Here is a 27,633-nt window from a genome sequence, read left to right as displayed (position 1 = left end):
GTATTATAAAATGAACTATTAAACAAAATTGTGTAATTGTGCAATTAATTTCATACCTTCAATAATATTATACGTATGGATTATGAAAAATTGAAGAGACAAGTTGATAAAAAAAGATTTATGTAAAACTATATATTTAAAAGATCTGTTTATTATTTATTATTTAAAATAAGATTGTGATTTCAACAATCTGACTATAAATTAATATTTTGATTCATAAAATTTTTCATATATTATTTAAATTCTTTAACCGAATAAGTATTAATTTCTTAGTTAGTTATATTTTTGATACAATTCAATTTATTTATACAAGTCATTATACTTTATATACATATTAAAACTAGTTTGGGGACTGACTATTTTAGCCAAAAAGTCAAAAAGTCAACTAAAACTAGTCACATCACCTCTCTACTTTTCTGCACATCTTTTCGTAAAAAACTAAAAAATTACTAAAATAGCCTGTTCTCAAACGAGGCCTAAATATCAATTTAAGAAATACGAATAATTATAATACTAATTGATGAAAAATTACACACCGCGTCCAACACGTACCCAACCATTAATCATAAAAAAAACTATTTATCCAAATTTCATACTTTATTAAATCAATCTTGCTATAGACCTCTAATTAGAGGTTATTTCGTACCGCTCTAATGAGCTGTCAGGGAATATAAAAAAAAAAAAAATAGTGAAGTAAAAGACAAAAGTAAGAGAAGAAAAAGACAAATTAAAGGGGTATTAGAGGTGTTTTTTCAGAGGTCCAAATCATTTTTGTTATTAAATTAATCTATATCACTGACCCTACTTCTGTGATCCAGACTTTTCCAAAAGAAAAAGTTTGTTTTGGTGGGTGAAGGTGTAATTTGCCCTTTGGCATTGGGCTTCCCTGCAAGTAAAAAGCAAAACGCATACACGGCGCCTCTAGCCCGACCCTCCGAACCAACGAAGAAACTCAGCGACCATGCCGACAGGTCAGAGAACCCTTCTTCCCTTCCTCACTTCGATTTCAATTTCTATGTACTATGATTCAAAATCGAACCTCACATGCTTGTTTTTGGAATCCCACTCTTTTGTTTTTGTTTCAGCTTACGATTTTTTCATTCATTTGCTGCATCTCTGTTTATGTTGTTCTTCTATCCAAGTGACATATAGGGTTTGATTTCTACTTATATCTTGAAATTTATGTATTGGGTCGGTGGCAAATTTGGAGCTCATTCTCTGTGTGTACTGGGTTTCTGTGAATGATTAGTATCTCAAATAACTGGCTTTTTGGGGTCTGGCAATATTTTAAAGGCTGTGTGAACCATTTTTTGGTGAATGATAGTTGCATGGTCTAAAGATTTCAATATTTCACTTCCATCAACTTCATCCTTGAATAATACATCTCTCATGTTTGGCACATTAAGTAAATGATTTGCAATTTCATATAAATCAGAACTCTCTAATAAATTAAACTTAGGGTAAACAACCAATAGGTCAATAGTTGAAGTTAATTCTCATAAAATACTATTAAAAATAAGTCCCTAGTAAAATCGTCGTTAAAAAGTATGTCGCTAAAAATTAACAATTAGTGACTTTTTTATCACGATTTTTATAAATTGTCGCTAAAACTTACAATTAATTATGTTTTTCTGTGACGAATTTTTCAAACAGTCGCTCAAAGTTGAAAATTAGTGACTTTTTTTTGCGACGATTTTTTTAAACTGTCTCTAAAACTTATAATTAGTGATATTTTTTGTGACAAAATTTGCAAATTATCGCTGAAAATTAGCAATTATTGACATTTTTTAATAGTATTTGATGAAAAATATCATTAATTATCATAAGACCTATTGGATAATAAGTCCACTCATTAGGACCTACACATAAGTCTCTCTTAAACTTATCTCCACCAATGTCCCATAGTTTGGTATACCCTGATGTACCCATCCCGTACCCATGGAATACCAACTGCCAAGGAATGTATAAAACATACCCAGTACGTATTTCAAGTATCCGATACTCTGTGGAGAGGAAGAGGAAGGAGAGGGAATGAAGAAGAAAAGAATAGAAAAGAAAAAAAGGGCAAAAGTTTCATTAGGTTAATAGTTAGTTTTTTGGCTTTTTTTTTTTTTAAACTTTTTTTTTGAAAAAACGTGTAAAAAAGTAGAGAGGTGATGTAACCCAAAAGAGGTTAAAAGTCAAAAAGTTGGCTTTTAACCTCTTGCCAAATGTATATTTCTAGATTCACACATGCTCAGTTTAATGTGTTATACATGCATGGTTAACTTAGCTAGAATCTGTAACTTCTGCGCTTCACCCTCGATCTCAAGGCCGTCATCAAGGAGGTAAATTTCTTCGAGCAAAATCATAAGGGGGTAAAATGTAATTAACCCTAGAAAGTATGCATACCACTTTGATATAAAAAATGAAATAAAAAAAGTGACACCTATCTCTTGTATGAATAAAATTGACTCTATAAAATTGATGCTATTAATTATAATGTGAAACAATTGGAGATAATCTCATTATACATTATGAAATGCTGATAAAATACAGAATTAATAAGTGATTTTCATAAAATAGAAGTCATCTTATTATATATTTTATAAATAATCAAGAAATATAAGGGTAGTAGTTGAATTTTCAAAAACATGGAGGGGTCTGTGGCCTCCCTCTGTCCCTACATGGTTCTGCCCTTGGCAGTGTTGCTTTTGTATAGAATGGATCAAATATACCTTATGGTATTTTGATGCCAAGACAAGAGCCTTATGGATCAAATATACCTTATGGTATTTTGGATAGAGTCACTTATTTGAAGGAGAAAGGGAGAAGTTTTGTCAATTTTGAAGTGGAGAGAAGCGAAAATAGAAGGACAAAAGTGGTTATTTATTTATTTATTTTTAAGTCGGGGAGGGAATAGGGAATGGTAACACGGTGGGACTGGGTTTGTGGCCTTGTTCTCGTCTTGTTTCATGTTGGGGTAGGGAAAATCTAAGAGGTAGTGGGGCTAGGGTAGGAGTGGGGAAGTGCCAGGGTAGGAGTGGGGAAGTGCCAGGGTAGTTTATCACGTTTAGGAGGGAAGATACTAATGAGAGATGATAAAGTATACTGATGGACAAAAATCATTAAAAAATCAAATCTAAGAGATAGAGAAGTGAAAAATGAGATATATGTGAATACTGTAGTGATTTACTCTTATTATATTAACTATATAATTTAATATATATGGGTATATACAAACAAAAAATATTTAATTAATATAATCGGGTTGGGTGGGGAAGCTTGGCTTGTCTCTAGTTCACAAGGTGGACTGCATTGGACAATTTGTGTTCATAAACTCACTATGAGCTTATTTTGATAATATGATATGTTCATCTTATAGGTTTTATGTAAATCATCATAAAAAAGTTAAAATTGATTTGATAATTATAGCCACATAATTTCATTATATTTGTCTTAAAAAATAGATTATTTATTTCAAAATGATAAGTATAATTTATATTTTGGGAAACAAATATAATAAAATCATTTTAATACAATTGTTAGATTAATCTATATATTTTTTTTATATAAATAATTTACACAAAGGAACCTATAAAATTTACAAATTGAATCATTGAGCAAAACTCCTGATAAATTCATGAGCCTGAACTATAGAGGTGGCACTAGCAAATTTACACTTGCCCTGCATATAAGGGCGCTCATGTCAATGGTCAGGAAAGAGAGATGTCATTTTTTGTTTGCAATCAACGTCTGTGATTTCCCAATTGGACTTCAAAAGTAAGCTCACATCAAGGTCACCTCATGTTTTGTGTAGAAACTTTTTAAACAAAAGGTATTACTTTGGTCTCTCGACTGGGCTCTTAGGTTTTCCTATGCAGCTTGAAGGGAGTCTCTACAGCTTTCATCTAAAGATCAAGAAATATTTCTCTATGAGGGTTCATAAATTTAAATTGTTTCTTTCTTTTGTAAGTTCTACAGACCAGGGAAAACAAACAACCATGATTGGTAGTAATCCCTCAAAAACTATTAGGTTGTTGCTTTATTTATTTTTTTATGGTAATGTAATATCTAATTTTGATTGGCAATATCTAATGTTTCTTTTGATAACTTGATGATGATGTTTGAAGGGTTGGTAATATTTTGGGAGTTTAGTTTGATACTTTTCTTGGTATAGTGTGTTGATAGGTATTCTTTTATTTTCTTTTTGTAAGTTGGTGAATTTATTTTGAGGAACTCTAATTAATTGTGAGTTACCCAGAAGCTTCAATGGTGATTGTGTCTTTCATCAACTTAGTTACTCTAAGAATACACATTTTGTGGTTTATATTGCTTGATGATTGTGTTTTTCATCTTGAAGACTTAATTTTGGCATATTTTCTAGCATTGATTTTTTATAGTAATGTAATATCTGATGTTTCTTTTGATAATTTGATGATGATTGTTGAAGGGTTTGTAATATTTTGTGAGCTGAGTTTGCTACTTTTCTTGGTATAGTGTGTTGATAGGTAATTTTTTTCTTTTCTTTTCTTTATATTTTATTTTTCGTAACAAATGATAGGTGAATTAATTTTGAGGAACTCTTAGTTACCCAGAAGCTTCAATGGTATATTTGTTTTGTAAATTTAGGTATTTTTCCCCCCCCCATCATTTGAGGATGTTAAGGGATATAGACATGGTAGTTGTGTGTCAATAATTTAAGAAATCATGGAAGTTATCTCATGATGATTGATTGGATGGGTTGAGTTTGCCTAACGTCATCCCTTTGATATCTCTTTGCTTATGTTGACACTTTTGAATAATTTATCCCATATATATATAGGGACAAAGCCATAAATTTTTGTTTAACGGGGCGAAGGTAAGTGTAGTGAAAAAAATTAAGTTAATCTTTTGGTAGAAAAATTTCTTAAATAAGGTTATGAAAAATTAATAAGAATGAATTGATCTATATCAACCGTTCTCTAATAATTATTTCAATTATTTGATATAATTATTATTATTTTTTTGATAAATAATTATTTGATATAATTATTAAGTTATATAATTAGGATCTTAGACTAGATTGTCATTTTAAGGCATTTTATTGGTTGATAAAATATATTTTTTGGTACATAGTTGGGGCAATCCCACGTACATTGTAAGAATACTCATGAAGTAGAGGATCAAACCAAACCAAACCAAACCAAGCCTTGTGTCTCAATCATGTAGGGTTGGCTACATTAATCCTTTCTCGTCATTTCGCTTTGTCATGGGCTATGCTCAGTTAAATTAAATGAATTCATATCATTTTTTACTGTCACAGTCCATGTTAATATAGGTCTGTCCCTCCCTATAACATTTCCATTTACCATCTTTGTTGTACATGACCAAATCATCTTAGTCGGTTCGCTCTCAACTTGTCTTCAATTGGTGCTACTCCCATCATTTCACAAATATAATAATTTCCAATTTTGTCTTTCTAAATCTTAACACACATCTAAGTATCTCCATCTCAGCTATACCCATTTTATTAACGTTTGTGTTGCTTTTAAGTAGCGCAACGTTCTATCAGGTAAAGCATTGCTGGCCTTATAGCAGTTCTATGGAATTTCCTTTCAATTTTGTTGGTATTTGTCGATTACGTAACATGCTAGAAGCACTCCTCCACTTGAGTTAATTTACTTTGATTCTATAGATCACATTTTCTCCAACCTCTCCATCATTATTAATAATCAAACCTAAGAACATAAATATTCACAGTTTGTTATACCTTGCCTTGCAATATTTACTCCTCCATTATTTGTAATTCTATTCACTCTGTTTGATTTTAGTTTTCAGAATTCACTTTTCAGAAAATTCTACTTTTTTGTTTTTCGTATTTTTTTTTTGTTTTCATTGAATTTTTTTAATATTTTAAGCATTTTTTTATTTTAATTTTTAGATACACCTAACATAAATACACTTAAAAAGTATAATATTTGTAAAAAAAAATATTTAAAAAATTCACTAAATACCAAAAAATAAAAAATAAAAAATACAAGTTCAATACATTTTTCGTATTGTTGTGTATTTATTAATTTTTGAAAATATTTTTTCACAAATATTTTACTAGTTTCATACATTTAAGTAAGTGCATCTAAAAAAGTAAAAAAATTGCTTAAAATTTTAAAAATATTTACTAAAAAAAAAAAAAAACAAAAAAAACAAAAAACTTAATTTCCAGAAAACTGAATTCAGAAAACTAAAACCAAACACACTGATTGTTACTAAAGTTACTTTTCATATATATATTTAGTTTTATTTATTTATTTACTAATTTTAAACCCTTTTGACTTGAGGGCTTCTCCTTCTCTCCAAAATGTTAATTTCTTGGTTAGTTTCATCCACCAGAACAATATCATTTGAACAACATAGACCATGAGATATTATCTTGAATGTGTTTAGTTAATTCATCGATGACTAAGCCAAATAGGTAAGGACTTGAATAGAGGGTCAATAGAACTTTTTTACAAAAACTTAAAGAGGGACCATCCCATATACATTGTAAGAATACTCATGAAATAATGGGTCAATAGAAGAATTTTTCAAAAACTTAGGGGGTCATTCCATATACATTGTAGAAATATCATAAAGTAGAGGGATAATTGACCCCGTAGGCCAATAGATTGCTTTGTCCTTGTATATATGTATAAGATGAGCTTTTTATTTTTGTTATTTCATCTGCACTAAACCTTTTTGGCAGACTATGTGCAGGAGCAAGAGATGGAAATTGAAGCATTAGAAGCCATACTTATGGATGAGTTTAAAGGTTTGTAAATTTGTAATGCATTTTATGTTTGAGCATATATTGCTGAGGAGCTAAAATCCTCCATCTTCCTTTTCTTAGTTCCTGACACTAATAAATGAAGTGCTGTTTTCTCATTGATTTTGTAATGCCAGAAATTCACTCTAGTGAAAGTGGACTAAACACTTCTAATCGGTGCTTCCAAATAACAATATGTCCACAGGTACATACTGCCCTTAGTGCCATTTGCTTTTCTGTAGATTTCCAATTAATCTTAACCATTACATAGTTGAAGCTATGCCACTGTCATAAGCCTAGAGTAACAAACACTGACACAGCGTTACACTCAGAGATGGGAAATTTTTGTTGTGTTATCTACATTAGAAAGGACAATGACAATCTTATGTAGGATTTGACAAAATCAAGAAGGCAATCCTCATCTTGCTTCTTATTCTAATGTTGTTTTACGCTTTTAGAGTTTCTTGACATATTTCCTTGCTTACAGGATGATGACGCAGACGAATCAACTGCCACTCCAGGTTATTCATTTTATTTATTACAATACCTTGCAAAATTTGTTTGCTTTTTTATTACATATTTTTGTGTATACACATGTACATATTTAGTATCATTGATGCTCAATTTGTTTGCTTTTTTGGAGCTTTGTTTACTGATTTCCTACTTTAGGATACTTAAACCCCTATCATCATAAGTTGTTGCCCTCGAACTTTTGTTGCAGTTTGCTTGGCTTTAATTTTCTCACATACCGAAAATTATCCAGATGAACCACCACTTCTGAATGTGCAAAGGTTGGTAACTGCATCTTTATCATGGAGATCCTTGTGCAAGTAACATTTTTGTCCATTGTCCTTCATTGTTTTACTTTCTTTCAGCCTTTTTTCCTCTTGTTACACTTCTTGCTTTGGATAAATTTTCTGAACTTGATTATCACTTTTAAACATTTGAATAGTACAAGTGGTTTTTTAATTGCCTACAACTGCAAATTTATTTTTGGGTAAAAGAAAAAAGCATCTGTTAGTTACCTTTTTTTTTTTGTTACTTTAGTTGCAACTGTGTTATAATTGGCCATTTCAGAAGCATCCGGCATGCAGTCCTCTAACATACTCTATGCCTCTTTTGATATTTGCCAAACTGTTGTCAACTTTGTGTTGTCCAAGTATAAATGGATTATTGTATTAGCCCCAGCAGCTGAGTTCCATAATGTCGCATGCTTGCAACTTGCTTTCTTATTTTATATATGTGTGTGTGTGTGTTTTAAAAAAAAACTATCGTGTTGCTCCTTTATTGCATTGTCAGTTTCTATAGAAAACCTTCTTCAGAATATTGGCTTTTCCGGCTAGAATACTGGCAAATTACATTGAATAAATCTAATATGATTTGAGATGAATGTTTGCCTTCCCTATGCCCATAATTGTGGTATTTTTCAGTTTAAAAGGAATTCAAGGAGCAGATCTTAAGATTTTGAAAGAAAAGCTTGAGCAAGAGGTAATTTTTCAAGCACTTCCTGTTTCAATTTGCTATTTGCCATTTCATTTATTTAAAATCTAGTTCAACTGTTCAAGCACATTTCTTTTGTGACAACTTTGGGCCGAAAACTTGGTATATGTGAAATTGATTCATGCAGATTTTGACCAATACTTGTATTTTACAGGCATCTGAAAACCTTGGGATGGCTATGGTCTATACACTAGTTTCATCTGCTAAGGAGTGGCTGTGTGAAAAATTTGCACAAGATGCTGGTATGGAGAACAATGAAGATGAAGAGACAGCAAAAGATGATGTATGGTTGTGTCATGCCTATGACTCCTACTAATTGGTATATGCTATCTAAATTAAAATTTGTATACTGTTGCTGTGGCCAACACCTTTGAAGTACCATCTGCCTGCAAGATTCCAACCCTTATAATTATTAAATGCATAATTTGCTACTATAAATCATAATGCATAAAATGCGTAGTTTTTGTAGTACTATGGGCTGCTGCCATCAAGGCAACAGTACCGACACAATAGCATGAGGTTTGGGATGCGCATTTGCTATGCCCATGGGGAATGTCATCTTGGACTGAATGGCATATCAAGCTGTCTGGTGTTGAGCACCTTGTACTTTGCTGTAGGTTGGTGTAGTGTTACTTGTGAGCTACAAATAAGATGTTGCCTTTACTCGGATGGCATGCTTGTCTGATGCTATGGGCGTGCAATGGCCAATGTTGGTTGGTGGTACTTGTGTGTGCTCAAGGAGTGTGTAATGGCCATGCAAGTGACCCTCAGTGTTAGTACAGGGCAAGAGTAGCTCCTTTGTTATTTAAGATGCGCAATAATGACCTGATATGTGGTGTTTGCTTGTCGGCTAGGTCGGGGCCTATACCACTAGTGTAGGACAGTTTATGGAGTTGTGGCATATGCATTAGTTATCATGTCATGTCATGGCTTCTAGAATATATGTGGTGGTCTAGTTGTGGGTAACACTTCTGGCTGTAGTGTGGCTGGAGCCTTAATGACAAGACAGTGGAAGCCTCAATCGAGCAAGTGTTTTGCTTGTGTACATGCTAGAAAGGGTGAAGCAACGGGTTGCCTGTGTGAATGTTGATGCAGTGGGAAACACGAAATAGCAGAAGCAAGGTAACAATCTTAGAATTCATTGATTCAAAGAGAATACTGGAAGGAAGGTCCTTCTCTAGATTCGTTGATTCACAAGGAATATTGAGAATAAAGGCTCAACAATAATTGATTTGAAACAATTACCCTAGGTTGGAAGAAGAGTAAAAGCTTGAAAACAACCTGAACACGCCTAGCTATTTAGTCAAAAACCTGCAATCCTTCTCTAGATTCGTTGATTCACAAGGAATATCGAGAATAAAGGCTCAACAATGGTTGATTCGAAACAAATACCCTAGGTTGGTAGAAGAGTCAAAGCTCAAAATTGTATTAATACTCTAAACAGATCAGTCATTAGGCTTACAATGGTTATTTATAAGTAGAAGCAAACCTAATTTACTTGGAAATAACTGGAATTAGTAGTTCCTAAACTAGCAAAACAAATTACCAAAACTGGAAATATTGAAATAAAATAAAGAAACTACTAAGTTAGGCTACTACGATAATATCGATTTATGACTTAGAGCATCTCCAACCCATACATCTCTATTTCTCTAATATAGAGGAAAAAAATAATATTTTTTATTCAAAAAGTGAGTTTAGAGGATCTTATTATTTATAACAACTCCAATCATACATCTCTATTTCTTCAAAAATTTGAACATTTTCTCACTTTTCTTTCAAATTTTACCCAATTTTTCTCCAAAAGTTAAATTATTTTATTTAATTTTTTGTTAAATATAATTAATATTGGTCTCATTTTAAAGGTATTGTTAATATCTTTTTAATGAAACTAATTTTATAAATATTGAATATACATATTAAGTTATAAAGACAAAATTAAAGATAAAAAAAGAGTAAATAGTGTTTTAGAGTGATCCTCCATTTTTTCATCCTCCCTCTATATTTGGAGGATCAATTCATCCTCCTCCATTTGGGAGGAAGATATAGAGGATGGGTTGGAGTTGTTTTTGGGAGAGGATCTTCCATATTTGAAGATATGGAGCATGCATTGGAGATGCTCTTATATACTAAGAGTAGTTGAAGTTGCAAATCTTTCCAAAAATGGCAAAATCTTGAAACTGACAGCCTAAATGATAGAATTCGCCCAAAATCCAATGGGGTCCTTGGCTTAGCGATGGATCTTGATCAAAATGACATTTTCCATCAACCCACCCAAGGTTTTAAAAAGCGGCCGCAACCGTTACGTAACGCCGTTACGTAACGGTTTTGGTGGTTATCGCCACCCGTTACGGCCGCTTTTGCAGTGTGATTGAGATTCATAGGTGTGTCGGTTGTAGCGGCTGCCGTAGTGGTCGTAACGGTGCCGTCACAGTCGTAACGGCCTGTTACACACCGTTACGTAACGGTTCCGAACTGTTTCTTTTCAAAAAACACACAAAAAAAAGCTAAAAATGGTGGAAGAGAGATAGAGAGAAGTGGGAAGATAAAGAGAGGAGATGGAAGAGCAAGAGATAGAGAGAGAAGAGGGAAGATGAAGAACATATTATTGATTTGTTGAAACTGTAAAACCTATGATATTCTATTCAGCTGCTATCACTCAACTATTTTATTTGCGTGTGTGTCTATCTATATATTGTTTGATAATAATAATAATAATAATAATAATAATAATAATAAATGTAGTCATTATCTATTTGGCTTGGTTAAAATATGTATATATATATATATATTTAGGCTCTTATTTATTCTTTTACTTTTGTCATTGTTTATTTTATATATAATAGTTAATGATGGATTTTTTGTATAATATAAAGTCATTAATTATTAAAATAAAATGTAAAAAACTCATTTTATAGTGATTTAAAAATATAAAATATATTGGATCATATTTAAAAATTTACAAAAATTGATCAATATTTATTTTAAACCCAATAAATATGATCATGGGAAAAAAATATGCGTATCGATAAGTTTTTTTTAAATTGTGCTAAAAATAAAAAAATTCACAGTTTCGGTTACCGCAACCGTTACGTTACGGCCTTTACACCCCGCAACCGCAACTGCGTCACCGCCACCATTACGGCGACCGCAACCGCTTTTCAGAACCTTGTGTATTGGACATGGACACGGGGTGGACATGTGTCGGACACTCTACCTTGCGTGTCCCCCACTCCGCTCCCCTCCACCGCCTTTTTTTTTTGAATTTCTCCAGTCGGACACGCTTAGGACACCCTTGGACACGTTATGGACATGTTGGAGACAGAGAGAAACCCTAACCCATTGAAGAAAGAGAGAGAAAAATCCTAACCCATCGAAGAGAGAGAGAGAGAGAGAGAGAGAGAGAGAGAGAGGGTGAAGAACCTGTTGAAGCCCTAGATTGAGGTATGTTCTTCTTTTCTTTATTTTTCTTCTTTGTTCTGCTTTTTCTTTGTTTGTTTCTGTTTGTCTCTCTCTGTATACGTCTTTGTGTTCGACTGTCTCTCTCGCTATGTGTGTTTGACTGTCTCTCTCATTGTCTCTGTGTTCGACTCACTCTCCTCTTTCTCTGTATTCGACTTTTTCTCTTCGTTTCTTTTTTATTTATACCTTTTTTTTGAACAAAAATCTTGTTTTCCCCTTTTTTTCTTTTTTTCTATTTTTTGGATATTTTTGATGAATTTGATTATTTTTAGTTGTAAAAAAAATTAATTTGTGAATGATATTTGTTTTTAAAGTAAATAAAATAAATACATAAATAAATAAATAATATAATTTTTAATTTTACATATAATAAATCAAATTATATATATTGAGCATGTCCACAGCGTGTCGTGCCCTGCGTTTTTTTAAAATTTGCTTGTCCGCATGTCGTGTCCTGTGTCCAAGTTTGTGCATCATAGCGCACGGCTCATGTTGCTTCATGGCACCAAACTCACCCTTGAGCAAGGCGCTCGCCTAATTAATGTTCAACTCAATCAAGGTGTCCCCCTGTCAGCGTGATACATAACTAACCTAACACAATGTTGCTCAACTGTGCACCGAACTAGAACCCTCAATTTAGTTGACAAGCTTTCACTCTTTTAAATACAGTCTCTTGTTGCGCCATCTCAGATAGCCATAGGTGATTGGGGTCGCATGCGCGGCCACAATTCAAATCCTTGCACGCATTGATATGCTAAACCATCCACCAAGGGTCATTGCGCACTTGAGGCGTTGCACTAGCGTGTAGCATGAGCATGACAACATATGTCAATATCCAACAATTAGCATTCCGCCGTCCCACATGCTCCGAACAATGTGCCTCGTATTATGGCAATGCTTCATGACATTCAATTGCTCCCACGAGTAGCGGCGTTGTCACCAAACTGCGAGTTAGGTTACATGACCCTCGTGTTCACGGCTGAACCCAAGCCTATGTTGACAAGTTGGCACACGAGGCCTTAATGATGGCATGCCTTGATAGCCCAATTTGTTCGATCCAAGACGACACCACAATATTCTACAATGAGCGGCATAGCGAGTGCATGCCGAACCTCTTGTTAGGAACTAGCGCACAGTATCAACACTCATGCCCCTTGATGACACTGGCCTTGGGGTTCCCAAACCCACATGGAGACCAAAGACAACTCTCAATAGTATGTCAGAGGCCCGCCTTGTGGTTGCCCACAGGTTACTCATTTGTAACCCATCACAGGTTGGGGAGACAGTCTTAAGCACACCATGCCCCCTTATAATAGCATCTTAAGCCCGTTTCTGTCTGGTACTAGGAAACATCCTGTAAGAAATAATGTATAGAGAAAGAGAGAGAGAATAAATTGTATGTATTATTATTGATTGATATATATTGATTTCTATTACAATGATTCATGATTCCTATATATAGAAGAGGGTGAGTGTGTAGTAGGTAAGGAGTAGGTGAAGTGGAGGTGGTAGTGGTGTAGTGGGTTAGGTTTAGTGGAGTAGGTGAGGTGGTAGTGGTGTAGTGGGTTAGGTTTAGTGGAGTAGGTGAGGTGTAGTGGGTTAGGTTTAGTGGAGTAGGTTTAAGTGGGTGAAGTAAGTGATAGGTTTTAACAGCCCCCCGCAAACTCAAGGGGGATAGGAACTAGCCAACTTGAGTTTGGAGAGAGTAACAAAATAAGAAAATAGACGAATACATAAAAGAAAAGAGGATAGGAGACACTGTATGGTCGTGTCAGACCGATGGTGAAGACACTGTATGGTGGTGTCATAACGTTGTAGAGGACACTGGATGGTTGTGTCAGACCGATGTAGAAGACAATGTTGTGACAGTTGTTGTGACAGTTTACGGAGTCTTGCTGGACCCTTGTAGAAACTAACCGGAATCAATGTCGGGACAGTTTACAGAGTCTTGTCGGACCCATGAAGGAGCTAACCGGAATCAATGTCGGGACAGTTTACAGAGTCTTGTCGGACCCTTGTAGAAACTAACCGGAATCTATGTCGGGACAGTTTACAGAGTCTTGTCGGACCCTTGTAGAAACTAACCGGAATCAATGTCGGGACAGTTTACAGAGTCTTGTCGGACCCTTGTAGAAGTTGCACCCTCAAAAGGTGTGCCCAATTTTTCAAAAGGCGTGCCATCAAAAGGCGTGCCCAATTCATCAAAAGGTGTGCCAGACATGATGGCGAGGCACGTGAGTGTCTTGGTTGGCGCGCCCGTTTGTCGTCTGGCGTCAAGTGGCGCGCGATACGCGTGGCTGCCTTGGTTATTTAACCAAGACGAAGGCTGAGGCTGAGGCATACCATTTTGAAACCTCTGAAACCAACCCTTCTCTAAAAAAAACTCTGCCTCTGCGGAGAGAGAAACTGTGGAACACTTTGTAGCCCAGAAAAATGGCTTCGTCTTCCCGCGGACTGCTCACCCTCTTTCCCGACCTCAACGAGTCAACAAGAGAGAGAACTGGTGCGGTGGCACTGGAACCTCAACCAAGCGCCCCGGAGTTTGCTCCGTTGAACTTTCCGATGCGGTCGGTGGAGCAAAGAATGGCAGTGCAGTCGGATGTGGAGGCCAATCAGTATACTTTGAAGTCATGTGTGGAAACCATGACTGCGGTCACAAACTTGTCGCACCGGCTGCAGAGTAGGACAAATGAGGTGCAGCAGCTAAACGCCCAACTGGCTCTGCTCCAACGCATGTATAAGGATGCGCGAGCAGAGATAAGTGTGCTAAAGGCGGAAAATAAGGAACTGAAGCGGAAGGCCACCGTTATGTTCCGATTTGGAGGTCCGCCATATGCTGCAGTGGAGGAGCAGGGAGTAGTGATCATGCCCAGTGGAGTGGGTGCGGGAAACACAGAGGTAGCACCGGTAAGGGCCGCCCAGGACGGAGGCAAGAAGAAAAGACCGGCGGAATAGGCGAGAAGAAAAATCCCACTGTTCCGATTTGTGTTGGTTGTGTTTTGTTTTGTTTTGTGTTTTTTTATTTTTATTTATTTTTTATTTTATTTTATTTTTTTTATGGTGTAAAATGCTGATCGGGGTTGATCCCCGACATGAAGAAATGACAAGTTTGTAAAATGTTGTTTTTTTTTTTTTTTTTTGTTTTTGTTTTTGTTTTGGGAGTGTTTTGTTGAAAAAATAACAATAAAATGAAAGAAAACAAGGGAGAAAGAAAATAGATAAAAAATATTTATAGATGGATTATATGAAAAACATCAGTGCGATTGTTTCAAAATAAAGTGGGGTATTTAAAAAAGCGGAAAAGTGATTTGGAAAAAATAAATAAAAATAAGTGATTTTTTGAAATCAAATGGAGGAGAGAGAGGGACAAACCCATGTGATAAAGTGGAGAGAGAGTCGGTGAGTGGGGTGCAAAAGGTGAAGGAGAAATGATGGATTGAAAATGGTTTGGGTCAAAAGTGGACACTGTTAGTGGGGAACATGAGTGCATTGATTATTTGATATAATAATAATAATAAAAATAAAAAGTTAGAACAGTTGGAGAGAATGAGTGGAGTATGGTAAGGGTTTCATCCAAAGCCAAAATTCCTGCAGCGAATCACTTCGCAAATCCTAGCATGAGCTTTTTCTCTTTCCAGGCTTATTCATGAATTTCCTGGTGATTTCAAGAGCCTCTGGTGGCATTGTGGCAGAGAACACCCCAACCTGGATTTTGGGTGGCAGCAACTGAGAACACCCCAACCTGGATTTTGGGTGGCAGCAACTGGAAAATATCATAGATCTGATTTTTAAAAACCTCGTGACAGCATTTCATCAGCTTCATCCAAGACAAACATTTTGATGCAAACAGGGCGAAGTGATTGTCTCCGCAACATGTCAAACACACGACCAGGAGTACCAACAACAACATGAACCCCACTGGAGAGAATGCGCTGATCTTCGCGCACACTAGTCCCTCCAACACAAGCATGAACCTTCACACTTTGCTGGGCAAGTTCAAGAGTGGGTGGAAGAACCAAAGCTTGGCACTCAACCAAGCTATAATCTAGCTGCTGCAGAATTCCAGAGCAGAATGTTGCAGTGTTTCCAGTTCCTGACTGTCTCGTCATATGAGGTGAAGAATTCTTCTCCATCAGCCTCACACATGACTACAGTTGCACAAATCTTTGTTGATTTTATCAGGGGAATAGGTTGAGGCCCGGCGGGCGACTAAGGTGAGGTTGCCGCCCGCCGGGGAAGCGAAAATACTAGGTTTTAAACCAGCTCTGATACCATGTAAGAAATAATGTATAGAGAAAGAGAGAGAGAATAAATTGTATGTATTATTATTGATTGATATATATTGATTTCTATTACAATGATTCATGATTCCTATATATAGAAGAGGGTGAGTGTGTAGTAGGTAAGGAGTAGGTGAAGTGGAGGTGGTAGTGGTGTAGTGGGTTAGGTTTAGTGGAGTAGGTGAGGTGGTAGTGGTGTAGTGGGTTAGGTTTAGTGGAGTAGGTGAGGTGTAGTGGGTTAGGTTTAGTGGAGTAGGTTTAAGTGGGTGAAGTAGGTGATAGGTTTTAACACATCCCCACACGTTTGAGGAGTCACATGAAATAATCCAATAATTCTGAATGTTATCCAAATATTAGAATTTACAGAAATGCCATAAAGGCATGCTTGACACCCTCTGGTGTGCAAGCATGGGCAGGTGTGCGTGCACCGGTGCTTGGCGCGCGTTGGACTACTGGGGCCAACACGCCATGTTGGGGTGCCATGCCACATGCAATAGTTGCGAGCTGAAGTCAAACTGTCAGTTCGTGACACTTAACCTTGGAGGGGAGCATATGCAAATATGTGATTGGTCCACATGTTACCTTAACAAGGCTGACATGCAGATCCAAGCCTATGGAGGTCATGATGTGGTGATGGTACGACGATGACGTGGCATTCCATGTAGGAGGTTTGGACACTTGTACCCACATCATTAATTTGTTTCTCTTTAGAACAAAATAAAATGCGTACCACTAATTACATGGTTATTTAATCCAACAAGCCATAATTTTCTACCACAACTCAGTTCAATATTTGTTTTAAAGTTGTTGGAGGATTACATGGGAGAAGTTGCTAAACCTAATTGCTTTTTGAACAAAATTTTTTAACATATTTTGGTTAAAATTTCCTTCTTTTTGGTTATAGAGTAATTTATCTTTTCTAAGGGTTTAATTTTTGTCCTCGAATAATTTAGAAGTGGTTTCATTTAATAATGATTAATGTATTTGATAAAACCCTTTTGGAAATAAATTAAATATAAAAGAAAAAAGTGAATAAGAGATAGAGAAGACCTCTTGTCAGTTTAATTCAAGGAGAATCAAACCTTTATAAACTTTGCAAGAAATAAATTTAGAAAACATCCAACATACCTTTGTTGTTTTGGATACATGAACAAACTTGGTTAGTAAAGCATCAAGACGATGCAAAGAATGCAAAAACAACTCATATAGGCTCAATAAGAAATCAAATCATCCACAAAATCTATAAAAGTCAAAACATTTGGATCAACCAATCCCATAACCCAATTATATAACACCGAGAGAAGCCGCTTCTCTAACCAAGAAACCGAATGAGACACCCCTTGGAAAACTTACCTATTCCACTCAAACTAAATCAACCACATCAAGCAATGAGAAGCAAGCATCCAAGCCTTCTGATGTCACTTCCCAACCCAACCCTTTGCCTAACTTTGCAAAACATCCAACACAGAACCGCACCCAAACCAAACCAAACCAAACCAAACCAAAAGTCGCAACCTATGAAGCATTGACATCCGTGTTGGACACACCGACATTTTGGGGACACACCGACACTTTGGGGATACTTATGAGACACACCACATGGCGTGTCCCCTTATTTAATTAATTTATTTTCAAGGGCCACTTTGGGGACACATTAGGGACATGCCAAATTGTTTTTTTCCCTCATTTTATTTAGTACTTTGATGAATGTTGAATGTTTATTATTTTTTTCTTAGATTTAAATACTTAATGTATCAGCCATAAAAAAATATATAGGCCATGTTTGGTTGTATGTTTTGATAATGGTTTTGGAGTTTTGGAATTTTGGATGATTTAATTTTTTTTTATTTTTTGTAATTGATTAGATGGGTGTGAGAGAAAAAGTGATTGATTGATGTGTAGGATGTGAAAAAAAGAGGAGAGAGAAAAAATGATTGATTGATGTGCAGTAGAGAGAAGTGATTTTGAATTTTTTTTTCCAAAAATTTTTAACCAAACAAATTTTTGGGATTTTTTCTCAAAAATTGTATCTGTAGATACAAACCAAACCAGACCATAAACTGTAAGTGTCAATTTAAAAGTGTTTTTTTTTTTTTAAAAAGAAAAAAGAAAAAAAGAATTAGAGTTAGTTTTTGTTAATATTGAAATTATCTTGTCTTTGCCGTGTTCGTGTCCCCATTTTTTAAAGATCATCGTGTCCCATGTTTGCATCCGTGCCCGTGTCCTCATCCGTATCTGTGTCCGTGTCCGTGTCCATACTTCTTAGGTCACAACAATTAACATCTAAAGTTGAGAAGCAACTAGACAATGAATAAATAAATGATCCACCGTCTCCGCATCACCACAACACAAGTAACACCAATTAACCAAAACATGCCGACGACGGATGAAATTATCAGTAGTCAAAATACGCCCTAAAGTTGCCGTCTAAACAAAGGAACACACCTTGGATGGTGTGCCCGCCACCCAAACATACTTCCAAGGAAACAAATTGGCAACGTCATACACAAGCGCCCCATAATACGGAGACACTGAAAAAATTCCTTTGGACCTCAGACAATCCCATACTATAGAATTCTCCCTTCCCCCCCCCCCCCCCCCCCCCCCCCCCCCCAAAAAAAAAAAGGCAAACCATGCAAAAACCCCAAAAGCTGCACCAACTAGTCCAACTCCCAATCTTGGACATCATGATGCAAATGAACATTCCAACTCCAATCTTGGACATCATGATGCAAATGAACAGATGAATATTCCAAACACACGACTGTCCCTATCTACTCCTGACAGCACCCACTGACACCTCCCAATCCTTTGCAATATGATAAATCAAAGGAAACCACAACTCCAAAGGTAGCTCACCACACCACCGATCCCTCTAAAAACGAACTCTATTCCCTACCCCCACCCTATAGCACAACCTCTTCCAAAACTCCTCCCAGCCTAACCAAATCCCCTTCCACAAACCTTGGCCATGATATTGAGCCACCCTTCTTGAACACCACCCACCTCTATCCAACCCAAATTTGGCCACCACCAACTTTCTTCACAACCGCTCTCTCTCCCTCACAAAACGCCACAATCATTTCCCTAAAAGAGCCAGATTAGAAGTAACCAACCTTCGAACCCCCAAACCCCCTCTTTTCTTCGGACTAGAAACTCGATCCCACGTTACCAAGTGATAATGAAACCCCTCCCTCCCATCACCCCATAAAGAATCCCTTTGTAGCTTCTTTGTTCGCTTTGCAACTGACACTAGAATCACATGCACCGACATAAAATAAGTCAGAATACTCAAAAGAGCGCTCTTGATCAACGCAAGCCGACCCCCTTTTGATAAATATTGATGCTTCCACCCTGCCAACCGCTGCTGCACACGGTCCACCACCCCATCCCAAACCCTTCGCCTTGAAAGTAGCTTCCAAAGGTAAACCCAAATATGAAGCTGGCAAGGTAGCCACCTTACATCCCAGAATGACTGCCAAAATCGGTAATCATGTCACCTCGGTGTTTATTTACATTTCATCAGTACCCTATATATATATGTAGATAATACATATTATTATATATCTATCTTCCCTAGCCGAATGTATCGTAAATACACCGGTACAGACTTTTTCGGTCTTTATTTAAATTTCAGTACCTTATATATAAGTAAATAATACATATTATTATATATCTATCGTCCCTTAGCTGGATGTATAGTAAATACACAGGCACAAACTTTTTCGGTCTTTATTTGCATTTCAATACTCTATATGTATGTAAATAATACATATTATTATTATATCTACCATCCCTTAGCCGGATGTATATTAAATACACCGGCACGGACTTATTAATGTTATCATTTCTACCCCTTTTATATTCAACCTTTCCCTCTAGGCTGAAACACAAATGTTATATAAATTCCACCTAGGTCTCATATGCTAATGAATGAATAAATGGAGAGGGATCATCTCTATAAACATGAAGTCATTGTCGCCTTGCTCTTCGAAGATCTCCAGCATAGCGTAGTTGATAAAACTCCTCTTTGCACATCTTGCTCTAAGAAAACATGACGAGAGGACGGATGAGAATCTTCACCAATAACTACTTGTTTTCAATGCAACGAGAATCAAGCTTTTTCTCTTCCAAATTTTCTCCCTTGATCAACATTTTGATCGAATCTGGAGCTTCTGTAAATTGTTTGATTCTCTGGACCATTTTCAAGATGAGTGCCTTAATCCATGGTAAATCTTTGTGAATTGGTTACAAGATATCTTATGGTATAGCCATTGCCAAGGTTCAACGGCCTTGATACCAATTGATATGTATTGATACAGCACACTCAGGTTTGAAGCAATCTTAAGCTGATTTTAGGGTTAGGTTATAGTGAAATAATGCTAAGAGTTGTTTTGGGTTTGGTTGTGAAAGGTTTGGGATTATGAAGAAATGAATTTGGTGGCAAATAAAGACTGTTTTATAGGTTGTAAATAGTAATCTTTGAACAGTAATAGAAAAGAAGAAGAAGAAAACTAGGAATCACTCCTAGAATCCCTTAAAGCATCACACCTAGGTTTGATTGCATCACACAATCCTTAAAAGAAAGCTTCAAAGCTCTAAAAATTATATAAAAGTCTGATTGTTATTGAATTAGAAGCAATACATAGCTTTATATAGAACTAAGAGATTGACTTTACCAACTACAACCAAAACAGAAACTACTAAAATGAAAGAGGAAACTACTAAAAAACTTTAACTTCTATAGCAAATAAAACTCAAAAACATATTAAACCAATACCAAGACCCATGGGTCAACATAACGACCCATTATTGAGAACCGTTCCAGAAATTTTGCAAATTACAAAATACTCTTGACACTAAATCATAAAACATAAATAGGACTTAAAATGACTCAAAATCAAATTATGCAAGTTCCCGTGAGTTTTAGGGCTTGTTTGGTTTGAATTTGAGAGATGAGTTTTAGAAAAAAATTTCTCAAAAATTGTTTGGTTTGAGATTTTTCTCAAAAAATTTTCAAAATCACTTTCTCTCTCTTACACATCAATCAATCACTTTTTCTCTCTCCTCTCTCATTCTCAATCACTTTTTCTCTCACACACACATCTACTAAATTCTTCCAAAATATCAAATCATCCCAAACTCCCACAAAAAAATTATCTCTCAAAATATACAACCAAACAAACCAAAAAAATTTCTAAAACAACTCTCCCAAATTTTTTTCAAAAACAACTCTCCCAAAAACAAACCAAACAAGCCTTTAGTCTTGAATGCAAGCCAAATTCAATAGTTCCTTGCATCTTTGAATTTGCTTTTCCTTGAGCAACTTATGGTTTGCATCATGTACCCTTTTGGAAATAAATTAAATAAAAAATAAGAAGTGAAGAAGAGGTAGAGAGAAGACCCACTCTGAGGGGGCAAGACCTCCTGTTGGTTCAATTCAAGGAGAATCAGATCTCCATAAACTTCACAATTAATTCAAAAACATTCAACATCCAACATCCTTTTCATTGTTTAACAACGTATTTAAATGCAAGGAAGTAGAACTACCTAGAAAACCTGCTAATACCATGTACTAGTTCACTACCTAAGAGACACTAATCCACTAATATCAAAACTCCTAATTACTAGATAAAGGCTAATAACTATAGAAATAAAATTTAGAAATATTTTAAAACATTTTTGATGTATCAGTATTAATATGGTCTTTTTACTAGTTTACTCTCCTCTTGAATCTGAGTTGCTTTGTTAATTTTGATTAGTATGGTATTAGAGTATTCGAAGTTTTACCATTATCCTTTGGTTGGAGAGTTTATTCTTTTTAATTATTCTTCTATATTTTAGTGACCTCACCTCTGGGTCAGAAGAAATCAGGCTATTGAATTTATCATTGCAAAGATAATGCACTTCTAGTTAAACTTATCAAACTAATAATAATAAATTCACTTCAAGCTAATAGTCTCTTGACCAATAAGTTGTTTTGCTTCCAAATTTTATCAATTGCCTTATTAATGATTCAAAAGATACTAGGGATGAGAAGGCCAAAGTACGTCTAGCATGGTGATATGTCTAAGTAATAAGATAATGGTCTTTCCTTTGGTCTCAACTAACTATTAGTCGTTTTGTCTATTAATATAAAGCTTTTAGCATCATAAATATCTAGCAAAAAGCTTTGAAGTGTTACATGTTGGCTTTCTCTGCATTTCATGTATTTTCGTGCAATTTAAAGTGAATGGATTCTGAATATTGCTTCGGCATTCCTTTGCCTTATTTTCTGTCATACAATTTTACCATTATTGGACTGATTTCACATGTTTTCTTTGTTTTTTCTTCCCGTATTTTGATTTCAGATAATTATACCCCATGGAGAACCAGTTACTGTTGATACATTTCTTGCATGGAGAGAAAGGTTTGAAGCAGAGTTAGCGCTAGAAAGAGCCAAGTAAGTTTCATGAGTTGCACACCTTTGATCTACTCTTCTTCTCAACACAAACGTTCACTTAGGTGGTGTTTGATAAAATTGAAAACTGAAAATTAAGTATCGAAAAAACTGAATGTTAAATTTTTTAGTCTAAAAAACTGTTTCATAAAAATTTAAGTACTGAACTATAATAAGTTGTTTCATATGTACAAAGATGAAATTTGAAATTTATTATTTTCAAATTTTCTTTTTGAATTTTTATGTTGTGGAGGTGGTGGTGGCGGTGGTGGTGGCAGTGGTGGAGGTGGAAGTGGAGAGTTGTGTTAGTGGTGGTGGTAGTGAAATGATTGCCCGTAACGATGATGGCAATGGTGGTGGTGGCAGTGATGGTGGTGGCTGGCGGCGGTGGGACTATGGGTGTAATAGTGGTTGCGGTGGTGGTAGTGGTGAGATAATAATAACAGTGCACGTCGATATTTATGCATAAGCAATTATAAATTTAGTCTGTATTAAGTAAGAATAGTAAAACTTGAATTTTTTTTAATTATTAGTCACTTAAATTTTTAAATGATACAAATCGTGGTTATCGAACGGACTTGCTTAATACATTCAATTTTAAGTGCTAAATTAGGTTATCAAACACCACTTTACTCATTACCTGACAATTTTGTTCAATCATTTTTGAGAGGTAAATTGGTAAATAATGTTGTTGGAGCAAAGCCCAAGATACTTATTGGAATGGTTAACTTGGTGTCTTTTGAAAAGAAATCCAGTTTAGTTGCAAAAACTTTTGCCACGCTTGTGCAAGTGCAACTTATCCTTGGGGAATCCTACTTCCAAAGGTGAGGAAGTACCCACGTAGGCATAGTGCTAACCAAGATATGCCAATATTTTATGGGCCCCAAATTGAGGACTATGGCTGAGATTGCATGAGCTGCCGGTAGCTTAGTACTTTGAGAGAGAGTGAGAGATAGGCACTCGAGATCATGGAGGATTGCAATGCCTCAGTTCGTCCTTGGTCCATGTTGGATTTACTAGAGCCACCTGGAGTACCTCATTGAGAACTAGCCTTACAGAAGTGGTATCCAAGGCCAACTGACTCTACTCTAAAATGCAGCCTTTGCAGAGGTCATTGTTTAAAGAACTTTATCTGCCTAAACTGTTATCAGTCCAAGAGTTGGCGCTAAATTTGCCTCAGCAGAAACAGCGGAGCTTAAGAAGATCCTTTTATATTCCAACTTCCAAGGATATTGACACTACTTTTTATACTGTCAGAATGGGAAGCCTGGCATTGGCACTTGTATACTTCAGCTTAGAGTCATAGGTACTTATCTAAAGGGAAACCATAGTTCTAAATAAGGCTAATATCTTCTCATATATTACAAAATACTGGTAATGAAAGGGCTTCCATTATATTTACCTCGTAGACTCAACAAAATAATGAAAATTACGTCAAGGTTTTCATTTGAAATATTGGAGATTACAGATGGTACATCTTCATCATTTGATATCTCAACCTCTTAGGGTCATTCCTATGCTGAAGTTCCTACCAAGATAAACGCACTACTGTAATCCTGCCTCCTAGAAAAGAAAAACAGTACAGAAATACAGCATTACAAGAAAACAATCTCAGACATTATTATAATGTTATTATATGGTTTGTACTACAATGTTGTTACTATATTACTATAATAGACCCAATAACAAAACATGAAACCATAAACATGAACCATGGGCAAACCCTTATCTTTTATGGACTACATCATAAGCTTAGGTGTTGCATTTCAATTTGGCTTGAACTTAAAATATCTGCACTGACTGCTCTTTCACATGTTCAACTTAGATTTCCTCACTTAATAGTTGTGGGTACTTATACCACATGCCTGACACTTAGCTGATCCCTGAGGCACTGTGATGTCTGGGACTAATTGGGGTTGTATGCTAGTATAAGCGGGGCATACACTCCACAAGTATGTCTTTTCAGCTCACTGGCAGCTGAGTACACTGTTGCTTCTCAGGCAAGAGTTCCAAACTGAACGAGTCAAAGTATGAAGAGCTCGATGCATGGCTCGCAGCATATATGTCGTGAAGCCAAGTTCACTCACTCAGCTATAGCTCGCTCAGCAACATCGTAACTCTGGAGCACCACGACTCACTTAGAACCTTGGCTCACCATGGGTCTTCATACCTCATTCTCATAGGGAATGCTCGGGAGTGATCACCTCCTTCTCTCAGTCACTCCCACCCAACAACATGGTTTGGCCCTTGGCTTTGCATAAGTCTCCCTTGTGGATTCACTCACTCCTTAAGTTGGGATTACTCTGCTTACTACTATCATAGCCATCACTTGGTAGCCTAGGCTAGGAGTAGGGCCTAGGCATTCACTGCTTGGGATCATCAGAAGATTGTGGATTGGAGACTAAGATCACGGATTTGTCAAGGTTGCCTGGCTGTCCTCCAAGGAAGACAGCTATGCCCTGACTACTGGGAGAGAGGGGACACTGACCTTACACTCACGCCTGCTGCATGCTATGATACACCTTCCAAGATATCACTGCAACTCCTATGATGCGGCCTTCCCAAGGTCTTAATCATAGGATGTAGCAGTACGCTTGATGTCACCAGCCTGTTGAGTAGAACTTGCCACCTGTCCACAGGTGACTTGAGCTCCCATACTCCTAGAGCCTATAAAAAAGGCATCATGTATGCAGCCACGCAACAACACAACACTTGTATAGCTTGTGCATAACAACCCCATAACTAAGTGTTCAAGGTCTTTCAATGTCACCCCCTTTATCTTTAAGGCTGCCTTGGTCTTCTCCTCCGCTGCTTCTGGTGATCTCTAGCCATTGAAGTCCTGCTTGCCATCTTCCTAGAGGTCCACAATTGACCACCTCTAATACCTACTACCTACAAATAATTAAAATGTTTCCGCTGTAATTTTGTCTTAAATGTTCTGTTCAGCAAAGCATGTTTGAGGTGTTGCTTGATTCTAGAATTATATTCTAGTTAACATAATAAAAACAATCTCTCATATTTGAACATCAGATACTTGAGCTTATGTCATATGTCTATTTGTTTTTGTCCAAGCTCTTCTAACAAGGAAATTATGTAATACATCTGTTTGGATTGTGGGCTTTGGTGAGAAAAGAAAAGAAATGGATAGAATGAAGTTTCTTATCATTTGTTTGGATGATTAATGAGGTGAGAAATGGTGAGAAAGGTAAATCATTCAAACCTTCAGTTCTGAGAAAACCAAAATTACTTAGAAAAATTTATAATACCTAAACTATCCCTCTAAATACAAAGCAAATAAATTAAAAAGATACATGTATCCTCTTTTAATCATTGTTCATCTAACAAGAAGGGGAGAAACCACAATCATTTCCTTTTCTCTTCTCACCTAGGTGAGAAACTACAATCATTTCCCTTCTTTACCTTCCAAAAAAGTCCATGATTTTAAAACTTTTAGGATTAAAAAAACAAAATCAAGTCCTTCATCATTTGCTGAATTGATAATTGAAAACATGAGATCTCAAGCAAAAACTTGAGTTAGTAGGATTATTATTATATTGGTTTTTCTTCAAAATCTTTTCTGAAAATGTGGGTCTTTTTTTATTTATTTTTTGGGTATCATTGTTAGAAGAAGAAATAGGCTTCCTTTTTTCCTTTCATATATACATATATATATATATATATGTATATATTTTCCTTTGAAAATGAGGGTAGGACATTGGATTGGTTGCTGGCTCAAGCAGTTACTTCATTTCTTATTGACTGTTACACTGCCATACTTAAGGGAACAGTGATACTCGGTATATAAATTATAGAAGAGTGATCTTAACTTCATGCAATGCTGAACATCCCCTTCTTTTGTACCATGTACATGATGAACTTCAAAATTTGGAGTCAAAAGCAGGAAAAGAAATAAGTATTTATGGATTTGAAATGCATGTATTTGGCATTAATCAGTCAAGGAGAAAGTAAGAAGAGTAATTTAAATTTAGATATAATAGTTTACCCAAGTATTTCAAGATCATATTAAAGAGTTTTTATCATGATGCATTTGGAAATACCTATATAAAAGTAGTTATTTGAAATTATGCTAAGAATTCTCCTTTTAGCTAGAAAGGTCTTACTAAAATACATCTTTTTAAATTTTTCTGTCCACTTATAATAGCTAACTTTTCAATATTTTTATACAATCCAATCTTCAAATCCCTTGATTTGAAGTACACGTCTACCCAAATGGAGCCTAATATTCAATGTCAACAGCGGTTTTGGACGTTGTCCTAGAAACTTGAACAATACTAATCAATGTTTTTTTTTTTTTTTTAATTCAACTAGATTACTGTTTTTTATTTGCTAGCAACCTTTATCTTCATGACAAGTGACCATGCACCAACTCTCAGGCTAATGCCCGAGTCAGCACTATCTGCACCCAAGGAAAAGAGGCTCACAGGCAGACAGTATTTTGAAAGCGGAAGAGCTAGTCTGGTACTTATTCTTCTGAACTGTTTTGTCCCCTTGTATTGTAAATGCATGGAAAAATGTGGCTGCTACACTCTAGCTTTCTAGTTTTGCAAAAATTGAATGTGCAACTAAAAACATGCAATTAAGTGCACTATTTCATTTGTGTGTGTGTGTGTGAGAGAGAGAGAGAGAGAGAGAGCATATTTGACATTTGAGAGGTTTTTTTCCTCTTCTGCAGAAAGGTGCCACACAAATTGCTGAAGGATCTGATGTGGAAGATGAGGAAGATATCGATTTTGACGACGAAGACTTTGAAGGTGATTCTCACTTCCCACTGTGCCCATAAATTTGAGTGTGTTAGTGGGTGGATAGGTTTCATGCTTTTTTGCACCTACATGCTTGCGCATGAACATGATGCTTAAATCCCATCAAAAAATTAAAAAAAAAAAAAAAAAAATCTAATATCTTTGCTGCAATGGCAGATGATGAAGATGATATGCTTGAGCACTATCTGGCCGAGAAATCAGATGCATCCGCTCACTCATCAAAAATAGGCAATTAAAAGGAACACTATTTATCTTGTAGTTTGACACATTGTAATTTGGTTACAAGGCATGTCTGGTACGATATAATTTTGTGAACAATTTTAGCCTTCTTTTCACATGTACTTTTAACCAGCTTTAGGTTGAGAGAAGAGAAAATGTATGAGCAGCTCATCAAGGTTTTTTTCTAAA

General features: G+C 35.9%; 1 protein-coding gene across 3 annotated transcripts; it reads left to right on the top strand.

Moving 5' to 3' along the window:
- The first annotated feature begins 767 nt into the window (after nucleotides 1-767).
- Nucleotides 768-27,633, top strand: LOC114315627 (Ubiquitin-conjugating enzyme family protein). 3 transcript variants are annotated; one of them, XM_082925413.1, is made up of 12 exons: nucleotides 853-971; nucleotides 4,433-4,490; nucleotides 6,704-6,769; nucleotides 6,901-6,968; nucleotides 7,251-7,284; nucleotides 7,485-7,554; nucleotides 8,194-8,251; nucleotides 8,418-8,546; nucleotides 22,356-22,447; nucleotides 26,839-26,923; nucleotides 27,138-27,216; nucleotides 27,382-27,633. In XM_082925413.1, exons 3-12 carry the CDS (start codon nucleotides 6,724-6,726, stop codon nucleotides 27,459-27,461), a joined length of 741 nt encoding a protein of 246 aa, XP_082781539.1. In that variant the 5' UTR covers nucleotides 853-971; nucleotides 4,433-4,490; nucleotides 6,704-6,723; the 3' UTR covers nucleotides 27,462-27,633. The 3 variants fall into 3 exon arrangements, with proteins under 3 accessions (XP_082781540.1, XP_082781538.1, XP_082781539.1); XM_082925414.1 differs by lacking the exon at nucleotides 4,433-4,490 and having other exon boundaries at nucleotides 768-971; nucleotides 6,715-6,769; XM_082925412.1 differs by lacking the exon at nucleotides 4,433-4,490 and having other exon boundaries at nucleotides 780-971.

The sequence above is a fragment of the Camellia sinensis genome, chromosome 4 (genome assembly GCF_055761805.1).
Source record: "Camellia sinensis isolate YWXY chromosome 4, ASM5576180v1, whole genome shotgun sequence".
Lineage (NCBI taxonomy): Eukaryota > Viridiplantae > Streptophyta > Magnoliopsida > Ericales > Theaceae > Camellia > Camellia sinensis.
The sequence above is the reverse complement of the archived record's forward strand: the minus strand, read 5'-3'. Positions and strand labels throughout refer to the sequence as shown.

Excerpts from the sequence above, each read along its gene's own strand:
- LOC114315627 (XM_082925412.1), top strand. Across the intron at positions 6,969-7,250 it reads AAATAACAATATGTCCACAG|GATGATGACGCAGACGAATC; the intron begins GTACATACTGCC and ends CCTTGCTTACAG. Across the intron at positions 27,217-27,381 it reads TGACGACGAAGACTTTGAAG|ATGATGAAGATGATATGCTT; the intron begins GTGATTCTCACT and ends CTGCAATGGCAG.